Source organism: Miniopterus natalensis, chromosome 8 (assembly GCF_054644295.1).
Source record: "Miniopterus natalensis isolate mMinNat1 chromosome 8, mMinNat1.hap1, whole genome shotgun sequence".
NCBI lineage: Eukaryota > Metazoa > Chordata > Mammalia > Chiroptera > Miniopteridae > Miniopterus > Miniopterus natalensis.
In genome coordinates this window covers 23,137,329-23,156,745 of record NC_142088.1, presented here as the reverse complement: position 1 = coordinate 23,156,745, position 19,417 = coordinate 23,137,329, and the positions used below count along the sequence as shown (strand labels likewise).

At 33.4% G+C, this 19,417-nt stretch overlaps 1 protein-coding gene across 4 annotated transcripts in view; it reads right to left on the bottom strand.

Annotated features, from left to right (window-relative positions):
* The window catches only part of HYCC2 (hyccin PI4KA lipid kinase complex subunit 2), a 52,944-nt gene that overhangs the window by 18,124 nt on the left and 15,403 nt on the right, over positions 1-19,417 (bottom strand). For 3 of the 4 annotated variants that reach the window (XM_016208826.2, XM_087819671.1, XM_016208825.2), the window contains exons 5-10: positions 18,463-18,564; positions 12,845-13,024; positions 10,234-10,314; positions 8,654-8,769; positions 4,730-4,825; positions 1,521-1,637 (exon numbers count right to left, since the gene is read on the bottom strand). In XM_016208826.2, coding sequence (XP_016064312.1) covers positions 1,521-1,637; positions 4,730-4,825; positions 8,654-8,769; positions 10,234-10,314; positions 12,845-13,024; positions 18,463-18,564 — 692 coding nt within the window. The remainder of the gene's footprint in view (positions 1-1,520; positions 1,638-4,729; positions 4,826-8,653; positions 8,770-10,233; positions 10,315-12,844; positions 13,025-18,462; positions 18,565-19,417) is intronic. The other variant, XM_016208827.2, reaches the window with a different exon arrangement.

Below are 19,417 nucleotides of genomic sequence, written 5' to 3'. Positions count from 1 at the left end.
CACTATCTTATGCCTTATACAAAAATCAACTTAAAATGGATTAAAGACTTGAATGTGAGACCTGAAACCATAAAACTCCTAGAAGAAAACACATGCAGTAAGGCCCTTTGACACTGGTATTGGCAATGATTTTTTTGAATTTGACACCAAAAGCAAAAGAAACAAAAGCAAAAATAAACAAGTGGGACTATATCAAACTAAAAAGTTTCTGCACAGCAAAGAAAACCATTAACAAAATGAAAAGGCAACATATGGAAAGGGAGAAAACACTTGCAAACCACGTATTTGATAAGGGGTTAATACCTAATTTAGACTTTTTCCCAAAGAAGATATACATAAATGGCTAACAGGTATTTAAAAAGGTGCTCGACATCACTAATTATCAGGGAAATATAAACCAAAACCACAATGAGATGTCATCTTATGCCTTTGAGAATGGCTATTATAAAAAAGGCCAGAAATAACAAGTATTAATGAGAATGTGGAGAAAAGGCTACCCTGTGCACCACTGGTAAATTGTAAATTGGTGCAGCCACTATGGAAAACAGTATGGAGGTTCCTCAAAAAATTAAAAGTAGAACTACCATAAGATCCAGCAATGCAATTTCTATATGTCTGAAGGAAAATCACTATCTCAAAAAGATATCTGCACTCTCATGTTCATTACAGCATTATTTACAATAGCCAGGACATGAAAACAACCTAACCTAAGTGTTCACTGACAGGTAAATAAAGACAGAGAGACTCACAGGACTATTACTCAGCCATAAAAAAGAAGCTAATCCTGCTATTTGTGACATGGATGGACCTTGCGGGCATTATGTTAAGAGAAATAAATCAGACCAAAAAAGTAAAAAATGCTGTATGATCTTACTTATATGTGCAATGTAAAAACAAAAAAACACCAAAAAGAACCAACAACTAAAAACAAAAACAAAACACACACAAAAAAACACCCAAAATCATAAATGCAGAGAACAGACTGGTGTTTGCTGGAGGTGAAGGTTTGGGGAGGAGGGGTGAGCAAAATGGGTGAAGGGGGACAAGAGGTACAAACTTTCAGTTATAAGATAAATAAGTCCTGGGGATATAATGTACAGCCTGGTGATTACTGTATTGTACTGTATATTAGAAAGTTGGTAAGAGTGTCTTAAAAGTTCTCATCTCAAGGAAAAAAGTCTGTAACTATGTGTGGTAATGAATGTTAACTAAACTTATTGTGGTAACCATTTTACAATATAAAATGTCTAATCATGCTGCAGACCTAAAACTAATAAAATCTTATATGTGAATTATATCTCAATAAAAATTGTCTTCAATAGTTATTATAGTGTTTTCAAATTTAAAAAGTACATTCATTTTAAAAAGTACTAAGAGGTGTTCATATTAGAAAAACAAGATACTGGGTCCATTATGGAATAAGAGATTCAGTGTTGTGCAAGTGATAAGGAAAAAACGAGAAATATTCAGTTTCTAAATATTAGGAAGAATTCACCCAATGTAATAGTCCACCTACTTACATGGCATAATAAACCCCTGTGAGAAGTTGCACCATAAATTCGGGATCCAATACTATTCGACCACAGAGTTCTTTCCAGTGTTTGTCATGTTGCCGTGGAAACCCACTCACACAAACCCTAGGAAAATACAGTATTCATCATGTGTGATTTTCTGTTCTGTTGAATCAAATATTTTGCTTTTATAAATTCATTTATTCAATTATTTATTCCTCAAACTTTTATTAAATACCTGCTGTGTACCAGTCACTGTCCTGGGACAAGGTATACAGTTGTGAACAGGCAAAAGTAAATAAAAATAAAATCTGTGCCCTCATAAAACGTATATTTTAGTGGACTATATCAATAAAAACTTTTCTCAAATAGCCAAGTCTTTCAAATTCATCCTTCTCTCTCTTCACAAAATAAATGCAAAACTTTCTTGCATTCCAAATTTTATCAGGAATGAATTAGTGGGAAATACAGAAATCTCAAAGCAAAAAAAAGGGACATTTCAAACTACTGATGTCTGTGAGACCATTTTTATTCAAAGTACCATAAACAATCCTCTACCTTCCTTCTCCTTAAAAAATGCTTCCAGAAAATTATGCTTAATAATTATCAAAAGTTGTAACATACCTATATTATTTTAATTAATTTATTTATTTATTGAAATAACTGTAATGGTGAGTTCAGAAGAAATACTTTAGTTTTTAGTGCATCATAGTCTCAGGAATTTTTTTTCCCCAATTTCAGTTTACGTGTACATATTTTTGTAGCAGAGATATATAATTAGGTGATCAATAAAATAGCTTTATATTAGTATAAAATATGTGGGTAAAATATAATGAAAATTCAACTTCAAGAAGAAAAATGAAAATACAGGGTAGGGCAAAAGTAGGTTTATAGTTGAGTATGGAAAATAATACAATTAATAATAATACAAGAATAAACTGTGTTTCACATAGTCACAACTGTAAACCTACTTTTGCCCCACACTGTATGTCGTCAGACCATTAAAAAAAAAGCTTGTTAATTTATTCCTCAAATGGACAACAGTGGGGATCAGATTACTACAGTATTTACATTATATACATTTAAAATATTGACCCAACCACTATTTGTCTTATTATGTCAATAGTTACTGGAAATAATATCATTTGCTATTATTTAAGATAAGATGAAAAATTTTAAATGTTAACTTAAAAATGTACAAGGGGTACACAGATTTTCAAAATTATTTAAAGAATATGTGAACTCTGCCAATCACTTCTGTTGTTAGGAAATGTTCTAAAATGCCACAATAATGTTTCCAATTAAAGATTCAGCAGACTTGTTTTAATGAACTGAAAATAGTGTTATAAGTAAATTTATCTGTAGATAGGCAGTAAGTGCTTAAACAGTGTATTCTCTTGATAACAGTATCTAGGTTAGAGACAAGAACTTTGTTAGTTACTAATCATGTTGTTATAGGGAAGTGAAAATAATATACCTATTTTAAGATCATCTATAAACAACGTACAACTAATTTGGGTTGGCCTTCCTCTAATTAGCAAAATTTAGTTTTGTTATAAACAGGAGCACACTCTCTTCCCAGCAGCATAATAGCATGAACTTGAACAAAGAATTTGCGATGGCCTGGCCAGGGTGGCTCAGTGGTTGAGTGCTGACCTATGAACCAGGAGGTCACAGTTCCATTCCCTGTCAGGGCACATGCCTGGGTTGTGGGCTTGATCCCCAGTAAGGGGCATGCAGGAGGCAGCCGATCAATGACTCTCTCATCACTGATGTTTCTATCACTCTCACTCTCTCCCTCTCCTCTCCTCTCTCTGAAATCAATAAAAACATAAATTAAAAAATTAAAAAAAAAAAAAAAAAAAAAAAAAAGAATTTGCAATGAGCAGACCTTTGGGGGCTGTGACCTCTATGATCTGTCCTTCCTGGTATTTACCCTGTGTCATTTCCTCTTCTTGAGTGTGGGTGAGACTTGTGATTTGCTTCTAACCAACAGAACATGGCAAAGGTGATGGGATTTCCATGATTATGTGTACCTGATTATGTTATTTAAGAATGTAGTGCTGTTCTCTCTTTCACTCTTATACTTTGAAGAAGTAAGCCGTAATGTTATAGGTAGCCTATGTTGAGAGGCCCACATGGCAAAGAACAAGACCAGTCTTCAGCAGACAGCCAACAAGAAATTGAAGCCCTCAGTCCTAGACTACAGGCACTGAATTCTGCCAACAAAAGTGTGTCATTCTTCAACTGAGCTTCAGATAAGACTGCAAATCCAGCCAACAACTTAACTGCAGCTTTGTAAGACCCTAAGCATGCCTAGACTCCATATACACTGAAACTATGAAATAATAAATGTGTACTGTTATAAGGTGCTAAGTTTGTGGTAATTTGTTAAGAGGCAATAGAAACTAACATAGCATTTAACCCTTTGGAGGGGCTCAGTTTCTTAAAGTAAAAATCAGCTGAACCCTGGCCGGTTAGAATGTCTTCCTGATATGCCAAGGTCGCAGGTTAAATCTCTGGTCAGGGTATGTACAAAAAGCAAAAAACGAATGCATAAATTAGTGGAACAACAAACAGATCTCTCTTTCTTTTTCTCTTTCCAAAAATCAATAAATAATTTTTTAAAAATCAGCTGAACAGGATGAACTCAGTGTTCCTCCTATAACTGAAATTCTGTAACTCTAAATGTCCTCCATCTCCAAACTGATTTATATTACTTAAGTTTTCTATCTACAGTGGATATTTAAATTTCAGACCAGGTCTGTCCAAATTATTAGAAATTCTGATTTAGTAAAGATTAGGAAGCACAAATACAAATGAGATATGTAACTGGTACTATTGCTAATTTTCTTATTCAAAGCAGAGATTTTTATTTGTGAAATATATAAAGAAAAAGGTTCACATTCCTTAAGATTTCACATATAGGACTATTTATTCAAAGCTCTCAAAATGATTAGGTATATCACTAAACCACTCTAAGCTTAAGACATGTTGGCTTAACTTGATGTTCATATAGGAAATACGTTTTTTTAATGCTGAAATATTTTCAAAAAGTTATGATGCATGAGAGATGATAAGGATTCCTACAGGAATGTAAGCTCCGTAAGTTTTATTTACTGCTATATCATCAGAATAGTGCCTACCATGGAAAATATGCTCAATAAGTATTTGTCAAATAAACAAATATAAAGGTTAATAATAATTATTATTCTCACCTGGAGCCCATCCGACAAAGAGATTGATAAGATGAAGCAGGCATATACACAATAGCAGAATTGTAACACAACATGAGAAAACTCAGGACTTCAAACCTAGAAAAAACAAAAAGTGGAAATGATTATAAATAATCACTTGTACTAGAGACTGTAGTAAATGATTTCTTCATTGAATGGTTATAACAATGCCTTAACACTGATTTTCACGATTTCTCAGACTACTATAGTCTCTTCCTCAACGTTTCCCATTTCTATTTTCCTTTTTAAAGGTCATGTTCCTTGCTACCATCTATATTCTTCCTCAAAAAATAAACCATCATGCTTAAACAGATCATTCCATCTACATTAGTCCACTGTTCCTACTGACTGCATGATAAAATCCAAACTCATCATGGCACAGAAGGTCCTTTTAAAATCTACCCTCATCCTACCTCTCCAACCTTACTCTACCTCCACTGCCTACTACATACACCACACAACATCAATCTTACCACTCGATGAATATGCCGAAACCTTTCATAACAACTTGCTTTTATGCATGCTACTCTTTCTTACTAGAACACACTTAGAAAACTCCTGGTAAGGTTTCAAGTCCTAGCTCAAATTTTTACCTTAGACATAAAGCTGTTCTTAATTCTCCCAGCTGAAGGAAACTATTCCCTTATCTATGTAGCTCTAATACAGCATTTATCCCACTGAATCATAATTCTGTGTTTACCTCTGTTTTGTCCATTTGGTAATAAACAACTCTAGGGACAAGACCCTGATATATGTGTTTCTACCTCTAGTGTCCAACACAGTGTCTAATACATTATGATATTATAATAAATATTTATTGAACAAAGAATGCTTTCCTAATCTTTACAACATCTAAGAAAATGGCTCCTAAAGCTGGATGCACATTATAGTTATTTAAGGACCTTTTGGAAAAATATATTCCTGTGTCTCAACCCAGACTGACCCACTAGAATCTCTTAGAGCAGGGCCCAAGTTTGTACTTCTAAAAAGTTTCCCACAGGTGGTAAAGAGTATATTGAAACTCTTTGTATAATTTTTGCAACAGTTTTTGTAAGTCTGAAATTATTTCAAAATGAAAAGCTAAAAACTAAGTTGAAGTCTGACTCAGAAGCAGTCATATGTTCAGATCCCTTCTTCTTATCTTTGTTACTTGGTTTATTGAAGATTATCTAAAATTTAAGATTTTTTTTTCTGAAAGAAGAAAAAAGAAATTTCTACCTAGGAACCACCAGGCACAACTGTGGTTTGGGGTAGGGGTTGGAGGAGAAAGATACCATACTGAAAACAGGAACATTATGTGAAACATACCTTACCGGAAATCGAGACCTCAAGCTCTCCTTCCCCACTTGGCCACCAGAATGCTAGCAGCTAGCTCTCTAGTTAACAGACTAGAAGAGCTTTCTCTAGGGAATCTGACCACTCTAAGAGGAAAGATTTAAAGATATGAACTTAGAAAGTTCCCCAACTGAATGGCCCAGTGAGAAGTTGTAGAGTTCATAGTCAAGTAGTCCTACTAACATGGTTAAAGCTCCTCACTTTTTATTCCCCTACTCTTCAATACAGGGGTGGGCAAAAGGAGGTTTACAGTTGTTCATATGGAAAAAGACAGGCACTGTGCCATTATGACATTCTTTTGAGTTAATAAAGCTATTGTAATGATCATAACCTGCCTGTCTTTTTCCATACGAACAACTGTAAACCTACTTTTGCCGACGCCTGTAAAAGGGAGAGAAAAGACATCTATCTAAGGAATTCCACTAACATGAAAATAAGATCAAAATAAAAAATAGGAAAAAAGTACACTTTAGAGGAATATACAAAGAAGTAAAGAAAATTTTGAATAAAGAAAATTATCAATATTCTCGAAAATATATGTTTCAGAAAAACAACACACCAACAAAACAAAACCAGTATCTATTTTAAAGATCATTCAGAGAACAAGAAAGACTTTTAGATATACAAAATATAACTGCAGAAGTTAAAAACTCAAAAAGGACTGGTAAATGAAGTTGAGAATATAAGTAAAGTAAAGCAAAAGAAAAAAGATATGGCAAATAGGAGAGAAGAGACGACCACTCCAGGAGTTTCAACATCCAAATAATAAAAGCTCCAGAAGACATAATAAAAGACCAGATAAAATGGAGAGGCCAAACTAATTAACAAAAATAATTCAAGAACATTTTTCAGCCTGAAAGACATGAATTTCCAAATCATAAGCATCCACCTAGTGCTCAGCATAATGGAATAAATAAACCCACCCCAAGTAATACCACAGTGGAATTTCAGAATACCAGGAACAAAGAATGAAGATACAGAATATAGCCAACAGTAGATTCAATAGGAAAAAGACCAAGGGAATTTCCAGGGTAAGAAGGAAGGAGATCCTAAGATAGTAAGTGTATACCAGGCAAAGAGGGTAACACAGTCCAGATTGGAGTAAGTCAAAGGCTCCGGAGCCACTTTTTCAGGAAAATAAAATTGAGAAAATGATTCATGTAATGAAGACTTGAAAGGAGACTAAGACAACTGATAAGAGGATTTGCAGAGCTTGGATTACAAAGCACATAATAAAGTAAAAAACCACTTATGAACTCCAAGGAAAATATAAAGATATAAAGGAAAGGAAAAGGAATCAGTTAATCACAAAACTCAGCACTAAACAGCTCTGAATGAACCATGGTCATTCATAATAATGAGAAATCTGAATAATGAGTTTCCCACAATTACAATATAACTACCTTGAAAATATAAGAGAATGAGAAAGGTAATGAACTAAATCACAATCTTTTACTGAAATACATTAATTGATAATGCCTAAAACTGAAAATTAAGAAGCAGCAAATTATTCAAAAATGTAGAGGTAAATATTAAGAGTCAGTTAAAAGCAAGGTTTTTCAACCTCAGCATTACTGGCATTTTGGGTTAGATAAGTGTCTGTTGTGGTGGACTGGCCAAGGCATTGCAGAATGTTGAGCAGCATCCCTGACCTCTACACGTAATACCTGTAGTAGCCCTCCCTCCAACCCGATTGTGATAATCTAACAAGTCTCCAGACATTGCCAAATGTTCCGGGGCTGGGGTGGGGATGGGAGAGAGCCCTGATTGAGAACCCTTGTTAAAAGTTGTTACATCTGGGGAAGAGAAATGGGAGGGGGAGCTGAAGAATGCAGTTTTTCTTAATAAACTGTATAGAACTAGTGCCTATCTAATTCTGAAAAACATATATATGTATGTGTATATGCATAAGTGTATTCCTGATATAGTTGACTGTACAAAAAAATATATGCAAAAACAAAACAATGGCACAATGAAATACCCCTCTTCACTACCACTAAGATGGCTATAATAAAAAAGATGGAAAACAAGTGCTGGCGAGGACATGGCTGATTTCAATCTGTTATCCTTTCCTTGTAATAAACCATAATTGTGAATATAATAGCTTTCATTCACTGAGTTTTATGAGTCCTTCTAGAGAGTTATCAAACCTAAGAGTGATTATGGGAACCCCCCCAAACTTGAAACTGGTGTCAGAAGTGAGGGCAGTCTTGTGGACTATGCATTCAAACTCTGCAGTTTGTCTAATTTCAAGTAGGTATGTACTCTCATTAATTCATTCTACAATGAAGAGAGCAAGGTGTAGAGAGTAGATAAACTGCCTGAGAGGGCAATATTCTAAGTTTGGCTGACTTCATGCCTAAACTTTTAGGTTTTACATTGCTTTATACAAGATGACCACAACATAGTAACTAGCACTAGATGGATGGGTACTTTACTGCTATGATGTACTTTCACTAGTACCATATATTTAACCTTTTGCCTCTTTTTATTCCAAACTTGAACCAAAGTAATTAGTTAACTACTAAGCATAAATTAACAGTTATTACAGTCTACAGTTTTGACCATTACCGGTTTTGTGCTGTGAATGTTTCCCTCTGAGGATGAAGATCACTATAGACAACCCTGATGAGATCATGCTGACACAATGCCCCTTCAGTCAAAGCCATGGATCCAATTGTTGAGGGCTATAAAAATAAGGTAAAGTATGAGATTGTGCCTCTAAAATGAAGTAAAAGTCTGTATCACATAAAGGTATTTAATTTTGTTTCACCAAAAGGCAGTTTCAGATCATTTCTTCTCTTTCAAAACCCTTTCCATTTTTTTAAAATTTTTTAAAAATATATCTTTATTGATTTCAGAGGGAGGAAAGAGAGGGAAAGAGAGAGTTAAAACACCAATGATGAGAGTCATTGATCGGTTGCCTCCTACACGCCCCCTTCTGTGAATCAAGCCCGAAACCCGGGCATGTGCCCTGACCGGAAATCAAACCCTGACCTCTTGGTCAATCACTGAGCCATACCAACTGGGCCCACTTTTCAATTATATACATTCTACAGCTCTTTTTGAAAATTTTAAAATTTTACATATATATATTTAAAATATATAAAACTAAAAATATACTGATTTAATTTTTGAAAGGTTATGAAATGAATCTATATTTAGGGGACATATAAGTTGCTGAAAAGACTAAAGGTTACAATACATCAATTTTAATTTGTCTGTATTCTAGAACATGAGCAGTCTTGGGGACTGTGCATTCAAACTGTGAAGTTTATCTAACTTTAGGTAGGTAAGTACTCTCATTAATCCCAATCTACAATGGAGACAGCAAGGTATAGAAAGTTATAAACAATATTGAAGGCTATGATCAAATGTCTCTTTAAATAGTGACATAACTGATTTTATGTTTCTATAGTTAGAAAAACCACCTATTCATAAATGTTTTACTATCCTCCATTTTATTTCATAAAATGATTCACAGGACTTAATTAAAATTAAATTACTCAAAAATATTCTGTTAAAATGAGTACTGGCTAAATAGGAGGCATTCTGTTTCCAACAGAAAACAAAGTCCCAGAGACTTCATTAAGAAAAAAAAAAGCTGCCTAGAGCTATGAGACAACAGGATACTGACTGTTGATAAGAAAAATGGAATATAATTTTTAGACTACTGGTAAAGCTTCTTTAAATGCTTTCCTCATGACTTTATGCACTAAAAGCCACTAGAGATCAGAAGCGTGATTCACAACACATATCCTTAAAGAGAGGAGACAGAAGAAGTTCAGCTCAACAGGAGCCATATTGCCCATATGATAATCAGAATTCTCACGTTGTTCAACCAAATAAATATAAGCAAAAGACAGAAGTGGAATGTTAGTGAAAAACTAGAATGCATCAGACTCCTTTAAATGGAAATATAGTAATTACGGGGTAATATTCTAAGTAGCCATTTTCCTAAAAAATCATAAAATCCAAACATAGATGATTTCTAATTAAAATGGAAGACTTAAAAATTTAAAGAATATTGTATGTCAGCTGTAATGGAAAAATAAAAAAAATTTAAATTAAAAAATTAAAGAATATTTTTGAAAATTCATAAAAGACTAATAAAAAAACTGAAAATGATGCTGGTGAAAAATCTTACTTACCTCATGGTATATTGAAGGCTTAGATAAAGAAGGGATAGTAAAAGATAGAACTTTATTGTTTCCATCTTTATCAGCAATTTCCTATAGTTAAAAAAAATACACAAAGATAAATAATCACAGGACTATTAGAAATAATACTTTCTTAATTTACCAAACATATCATTGGTAACTGAGGAAGATTTTTCGAAATAGTAATATATAAAAAAATATTACTATCCTGGTTTATCTTTGCTAAATTAGCAAATCCGTACACTTTGGTGGTTGAATTATCCTTTGAGAGATTTGAGTGTAATACTAAGTAAATCGAATACAGCATGACAGCACAGACGTGAGGCAGGCACACAAATCAGTTTTCATGTTAAATTTTCACACAGGACAGGGAGATTACAAGTGATTAGACCTTTAAACTAATGACTTCAAATAAGCTACATATTAACTTAATTATTACTCTAAGTGACTAAAAATAAGATCATATTTAGGTAATTCTTACTGAACTGCAAGAAAATTCTTGTGAATTTTAAAAGCACTTTATTTTTCATTGAAAAGGACAATGTGTCCATTTTTACCTCCAATCTTCTACAGGTATCAATAAAAATCTGCCTACAGATGCCAGCAATTAGAGTGAAATGCTCCTCCTGCAATCACTCCCTATCTCTACTGCCTCACTTTAGTCTGTTTCTTTTACAACTCGTATTAGTACATAATGGGCATAAAATTTATAGAGAAGACTGCCCTTACTAGACCTAGCACGAAGGTGGTCAGAGAAAGACTAAGTAGTTAACATAAAAGAAAGCAACAACTATAAAAACAATTACCATCACCAAAACACAAACCCAGAAAAACATCCCTACAGGGCTCATTTCTGAGTTTTATGTATCATAGGAGAGTACCAATTATATGTGAATGATGACCCTACCTCTAATTTTGCAGGAAAATCGGTTTTAAAATTCCTGAGAGAGATTATTTACCTACTTTGTAGGTAAACTAGTTAACACCACATCTGGGCCATTGTTCCTCAGAGAGATAGTCTATGTATGCTAGCTAAGATGAATGGACATGACTTAAGTTAGGCAATAAAATTTTAATTTTTATTCCTAAATTTTAAATTAAGCCTAATACTTTTGATGTACATTTGTGAGTATTTGTGGAGAAGTGTGTTCTGAAATTTGTTTAAGCTAAGGGCAATATAAAACTCTCCTTGAGGCTATCTTAAACAAAGGAGAAGTGCTAGAGAGGGAAAGAAAAAAGAGAAATATGTATATAAAAGAAAACCAGTGTGGTAAGAAAAACTGAGTACCACAGAGAAGAAAGAACACAGATATCAAGGGAATTAAAGGACAACGAAAGCCTGAGGTTACATTTCTGACATACAATTGAGCAATTTTTTTATAGTACAGTATTTTTGAGATGCCAAAAGACAATTAAACCACAGCACCAAGTACTGTCAAGAACTTGTCAAGCATTCCGCTATACAAAATATTTTTGCTTCACTTGTCCCACTACTGAATTTTATTACACTAATCAAATTAATAAAAATGATAGCATAATGCAAAACATAATCTAAAACACTAAATTCAATTATTAAACCAACAAACATTTATTAAATATCTGTGCTAAGCACTAGAGGAGACACAGTGATATAGGATACAAATTTCCTGCTTTTTAAAAAAAAACAACCATCAGGCAAATTAGCAAAAAAGAGAATTTTATACCTAGGTCAGCTTTTCATTTTAAAAACTCACCTTCAATTGATACTAATAGTAATCATAAAAATAATTAGTTAAACAGCACAGGCACCATGCTGGATTTTTCTAATAGTTTTTAATCCTATAACAATGTTTTATTTCTCTTTTACAGAGGTGGCAACTAGAGTCCAGATATTAAGTAACTTGGCCAAATTTAAAACAGCCAACAAGTAGCAGGGCCTGGTTTTAAACAAAATGTAAGTGACTCCAAAGGCCATGCACACTCCTCCCTCCAGATATATGTTCTAGTGATAGAAATGTTTTCTAATGATTATTTAAGGATAATACTTAGAGGAGCAACCACTGGTGCAGAATATCATTTATTGTGAGATTCAATATTTTATGAGGTACTTTATTATCTCTCAACTATAAAACCTTATTATGTGGAGTGTTTGTTTATAATGCATACCAAATACACAAGATATAAGACTTCAAAGGGCAGGAGTTTCAATACCAATGTTCTAAAATGGGTATCATGAGAAAAAAAATACACAAAAGAATAATGTTCAAAGTACTTAAGAATTCCTCAGAAAAAAAGTTTTATAAATAATATTGTATCAAATACATAATATATTATCAAATAATTATTTTAAAAATTTTTTAACTGCACAGCATTTATAAATATTGGTCAAACAAAATAACTTGAAGAAATATGCCATGAAATATTAACAATGCTGTCAATTACAGTAGCTTCACCTACTTTATAAAATGCATTATCAGTACTTATTAAGCACCTCTGCACTCAATTTAACTCAAATAAATTATTCAGTAGACATTTCAATTTTTCCCTCAAATATTCTTTAAGTATTACTTCAGAGGACTTTAAAAAATACTTAAAATTCTCCACACTATCATTTTCAACTTACCAAATTATAAATTCCTAACAGTAGAGCTTCAATGCAACCATTACTCTGTCTGTCTCGGCTAACTGTAAGCCGTAAATAAACCCACATCAATTCTGGCAAGAACTGCAGTGTGAATCTCTTAAGTCGAACTTCAGAGCTACGATAGAGCTCAAACAGCTGGTGGCAGACAGGTTCCAGAAGCTAAAAGGAAAATGAAGTGCATTAGCTATTTCCGTTCTTTTGGTTATAACTGGATTTTTTTAAAGGCACATATACTTATATAATATTTTCAAGCTAAGTTCTCAACATTAATTCTTGCATTTTTGAATCAATGCAACCAAAACCTTAATCTCTATGTTCAGAGACTATATATTAAACTGACTAATATACTAACTATAAGAAGTATTGTGCCCACATAATGTCAACATAATTTTTAATACACTGTACTGCTAAATTTAGTTAACCAATGTACTCCACTTATATTTAGCAAGTTTCCTTTTCTGTTCTTACCAACCCTTACTATCCTCCATTTAAAAGAGTTTCTATTGAAAGAAAATAATCTCAAATGATCTTGTCTAAAGTTAAATATCAACATAAGACTGATTTAAACAAATTATATAACACTCAGTAAAGAAAGGGATTTTGCAATACATAGTATTTGGACACCCAAAATGCTAATATTTTAACTTAATGCTAGCTAATAAGTAAAACAAAACAGATTACTTTTATTTTTTGTGACTGATAAATTCTACCAATTATATTTATTTGAAAGATTTTGAAAAGGAGGAAATTATTCAGAAATAGCTTTTCCAATGTTTAATTGGATAATTCTTCATATGATATCAAATAATATAACTTACAAGGAACTTTATAACCTTGAAAACTGAAGAAAATGAGCAGTTTAAATAAATCTTCCCCTTTTTTCCCTAACCATGTACTGCCAATTTAGAATGGTTTTGTTGGAATAACTGCAGAATATTTATTTATTTATTTATTTAAAATATATCTTTATTGATTTCAAAGAGAGGAAAATAGAGGGAGAGAGAGAGAGAAACATCAATGATGAGAGAGTCATTGATCGGATGCCTCCTGCATGCCCCCAACTGGGGATCGAGCCTGCAACCCAGGCATGTGCCCTGACCAGGAATCGAACGCCGATTGCCTAGATCCTAGGTTGATGCCCAACCGCTGAGCCATGCCCGGCTGGGCCAGATCATTTAAAATGCAGAAAAAACAATGACAGGATACTATAAAATAATGTTTACAATTTAACACTAGTTTAAAAAAATGAATTATTCAGTAATTTATATGTTTATCCCTATTTTGAATGATTAAAATAATGCATATACATTTGGAAATCTGCTCAAATATGGTTATATATATATATCTTTAATAAACTAACATTCTAGAATAAAGTCACTACTTTCACAATTGTAAATAAAAAGCTAATAAATCCTATGTTGATTGTATACATAATATATTTAGATGAGTTAAGCTTAGCTCTTACGGAACAATCTAAAGCTAAAAAAATTTATACACACAAATCCTAGTCTAGTAACTACTAAACAGTTTATGTGAAATCACAATCATTGTATTCAAAATCTTGAAAAACATTCCAACTTTCTCCTTATAATGAAGTCTAGATTAGAGAATTTGCCCAAGGTCACAGAAGTTGGTGGTGTAGGAAGACACCAGAATTCAAGTCTTCCGACACCAAGTTGATGTTTCCACTATACCACATTTTTTATATTAGAGCAAGGTGGAGTAGGAAGGGAGAGTTGTTCAATTACAAACAGTATATTCCACATAGTGCCAATAATGAAATAATAAAGTTTTGAAAATAGTCAACTGCTGGCATCTTTTTAAAGTACTGACAATAATATTCAGGTCTTTTGGGATATTAAAGATTTTTGCTATCATAAATTTATTAATTACATATATATAGTGTGGTGTTTTTTTAATTTTTATAAGTTTATTTGAGTCAATCTGGTGATATATGCTGAGAAGCAAGATCTCAAATGCTCCCAAAAAATATATATACAAGTTTTAAATCTACTTTCCTGTTTAGTAAGACTCTAAAATTACCTTCTCTAAATTTTATTGGCCATGGAACAATTATGATTTGTTTATGTTATAAAGATTTTAACTTTCCTTCCTCAGTAGCAAGAACTACATGTAGGAGACTATTTTTGTTTTGTTTTGTTCTTTTATTAATCATCACATGAGGATATTTTTTTCCATTGCTTTTCAGAAAGAGAGTAGAAGGGAGGAAGGGAGTGGAGAGAGAGAGCAACACTGATGTGAGAGAGACGAGACACATCCATTGGTTGCCTCCTGCATGCACCCCAATAGGGACAGGGAGAACCTGTAACCCAGATATGTCCCCTTGACTTGGAATTGAACCAGTGACCCTTCAGTCTGTGGGCCGATGCTCTAACCACTGAACCAAACCAGCCAGGGCAGGAGACTATGTTTTAATTAAGCATAACAAAGAAATACAGGCTGAGGAAAATTATTACTCTGTTTTTTTAAAAGTCGGAGGAGGAATGGCTAGAAACCCAGTAACTTTTAATCAGATACCACTGCAAAATAAGACTGTTAAAAACTTGCCAATGCTATCTGTGAAAAAAATCTTTAATTCTCAGCATATGTATTAGGCCATCATGCTCTCAATTTCTCAGTATCATACATGACTCTGACCTCCCCTAAATGACAGCATTCACATCAAAAGGTATTAAAAGTCATTTTCCTCTAGCTAAAAAAAAACCTTAAGAATAACTGACACATTCCCCAAATTAGCAAACAGTTTGATATGATAACTACTAAGACAGTCTGGCTGGAATAATGGAGACTGAAGCCCAATTTGGGTTAAAGAGAGAATGTGAGGTGAGGAAACAGGGTCAAATAAAAAGAAGCTATAAATAAGCAATACTTTATAAGGTTCATCTGTGAAGAGGAACAGAGAAATGGGGTAGATAATAAAAAGGTAAATCAAAGAAGGTTTTTAAAAAATAGAATATGGTTGTTTATCATATTCCATTCACTGAGAAGAGAAAAAAATCAATCTTGGAGGAAAGAGGAGATCAGGAGCAAACTTTGAGGTGGCTAGGGAAGATAGGATCCAGGCCTAAGTGAAAGAGATGGTCTTTGATACAACCTGGGATATTTCATCCACTGAATAGCAGAAAAGGCAGGGGAGGGTGGGTAGAGGTGCTGGTTGAGTGGTATATTTGAATGGGAAAATAAGGGAGATCCCAACTACTTTTGTATTCTTTTTTAATGACATAAAAAGCAAGCTGAAAATGAGGAGTAAGGAAGGTAAGAACATGAGAAAAAAGGTGTAAAATGAACAGTGGGACAGTGTACCAAAGAAGTAAGACTGTAAGAGATTTTTAGTCTTGTATTTAAAGTGCAGAAAGATGGAGGTTTCCTTGCAGCAGAAGAACTGCTAGAGTGACTAAGGTATCTGGAAGGAGGGAAAGGAGAAAAGTAAAGCAGTATGTTGGTGTAGAGATTAAAACTTAAGCTACAGTACAGGTTGGCCATGATATGTAATATATTAAACTACCTGGAAATATACTTTCTTAAGAACTTTTATGGTCTTTAAAGTAAAATTGTTTGTGTGTGTGTCATAAGTTTCAATTAATGTTATATATGGCACATGACATTTTTCAGAAATAATTTCCCGTTAACTAAACAAATAGTACATCTGATTATGTTTCAGATTACAACAAAATTGGAACTAAAAGGGCCTTCCTTCTAGGACTAAAGTCCAGAATTGCTTTAAGATCCTATAGAGCTTAATGCTGTTTTTCTGAGGTATGAACACATGGTTAGAACTTTATGACCTGATACGAGAAAGAATGGACAGATAGACCTGCACGGGCAACTGGCTGATTATAATGACTGCTGGGTCTTGACCCTGAATCTCTCAAGTAGTAACTTTTCCATTTCTAGCCATGATGAGGTCTGATATGGTAATATCTTGAAGTATGACAATATAAAATAATGTGAATAACATTTTTTAATGTCATAGCTTCCAAGCATAAGAGAAGAAAGGGAAACTGATACTTTTTTTTAATCCTCACCCGAGGATGTTTTCATTGATTTTCTTTTGGAGAGAAGACGGGAGAGAGATAGAAACATTGATTTGTTACCTGCCGTACCCACCCCAACCGGAGATCAAACCCACAACCTAGGCATGTGCCCTGACTAGAAACTGAACCCATCACCTTTCTGGCATAAGGAACGACGCTCCAGCCAACTAAGCCATCCACCCAGGGTAAACTGATACTTTCTATACACTTGTGAGTCCCAATGAAAACGATAGCATTTTAGAATCTCACTTCATATTTCAGTATTCTTCTAATCAATATTTATTAAGTGTTCATTATGTGCATGATAAAATACTAGATTCTAGAAAGTAACAAATATAGAATATATGACCACTGCCCATGAAGAGCTTACAATCTAAAGAGAAAGCATAAAACAAATTTTAATAAGCAAAGCTTAAATGTTAATACAATGCAAAACAAGGGGTGGGGAATACACACATTCATTATTCAAACAGAATTTTGAAAACTCCTGACCAAGGATATGCATATATGTACATTACCACACCTAAAGTTATAAAACATTCATAAATACACAGCAAAAGAAAAAGAAGCAAACGAATCCTGCAATTACTGCTACAAATAGAAACAGATGCAAGTCTAATTGAGAGCCAATCCAAGTTTAGGAGATAGGAAAGAAAGAGGTAAATAAGCAAGCTTTTAGTGATAGGACAAAAATGAAGATGCACTTTAAGTTAAGCTGCTGGTTAGGAGATGATTACCTGAACTTCTTCAAACTCATTCCAGTACACAGCAGAGGCACTCGTGGAGGCTGTATCTGGGAAGATAAGAAGCTACTTTCCTGTGTGTTCCTTTCATTTTCACTTTAAAGCATACATGAATCCAGTGGTGATAAAACTGTATGTCATACTATTGTGTTAATGAAAAGATAATGTGTGTATTTTGCATAAGTTAACAAATATATTCAATAGCTGGATTTTTCTCCTTTTATGACAAAACTGAATAATAGAAAACTCTAATTCTAAGTTTATTAATCTTGACTATTTAGGCTAAAAAGTGCTTTCTCTGATCATTTTCAAGCTAAATTTACTAGCAGTATCATTTTATGTTACCAGTCTAAGTTCACTGATTAGGGTGATTATACATAGTTGTATACTGTCAATGAAATAACTGCAAACATTACTTAAAGTACGTAAATCTCAATCAGTGTACAGTTAAAATTTGGCTTCCAGAAAAGGAAACATTCCAGAAAAGGAAACAGAGAAAAGTTTCAAATTAAATAAATAATCTACTGAGATGATGGTCACTCAGATGAAGAATCAAAATGTAGTGTCCTCAACAAGAACAAATCTGATCAAAATATTTAAAAATATGGAGAGAGAGGGCATGGGGAAAGCCAAAGCAACTATCAGAATGAAAAACAGCAGAAAAAAAAGTTTTCCAGTCCCTTAAGAAGGATTTTAAAGAAAGAAAAAGAGTAGGGAAAACTACAAAACTTAAATATATGTTTTAGTACACATATTTGATTTTACTATATTGAAATTATTTTTCTTTTAACTCTCCTACCTCATTATTTGAATCTTGAATAACTTTATAGAGGGCTGGTACCAGTGTTTTCTTCCGGTGTAAAGTCGCTGCATAATTGGTGATCTGAGTGTCAGGTAATGCCTGAAAAAAAAAGGAAAACAAAAGTGACCTTAATATTTGGGAAGTCAGAAACTTTATTTTAAAGGAGTTCCTCTTGAAAATATTTATAACAGAGTCAACTAAGAAAAAAATGATTAATACAAGAAATAACCATGAATGTTAATAAAACAAAGTTTTATTATATGGGGTGTGATAAAAGTAGGTTTACAGTTGTGAAAAACAGTTTATTCTTGTATTATTATTAATTATTGTATTATTTATTTGTATTAAAATTGTAACCCTACTTTTGACCTACCCTGTATAATTCTAACTACTCAACCATAAAAATGATTAGAAATCACATATTACACCAAGATTTGCTGAAATGGGTCATCTTAAACTAACCTAGTCTAAAAAAGTAGTGTTAAGATATATTTAATTCTTGCATTTTATGTTTACAAAACACTTATTTCCACAGTGTTCATAAAGTAAAGTTTTTAATCAAATCAACGAATGACTTTAAATGATAGGAAATAAAATATAAGGTAAAAATCCCATTTCTATGCCTTATTAAAAACTGGAGAGCCCGGCCGGGCGTGGCTCAGTGGTTGAGCATTAGCCTAGGATCCAGGCGATTGGCGTTCGATTCCCGGTCAGGGCACATGCCCGTGTTGCAGGTTGCAGCCAAACAACGACTCTCTCATCATTGATGTTTCTCTCTCACTGTCTCTCCCTCTCCTTTCCTCTCTCTGAAATCAAAAAGGATATATTTTTTTAAAAAAATAAAAAACTGGAGAGAGATAACAGGATGGCGGCATAGGTAACAGCAGTACCCGCCACCTCCCACAACCACATCAAAATTACAACTAAAATACAGAACCACCATCACTCAGAA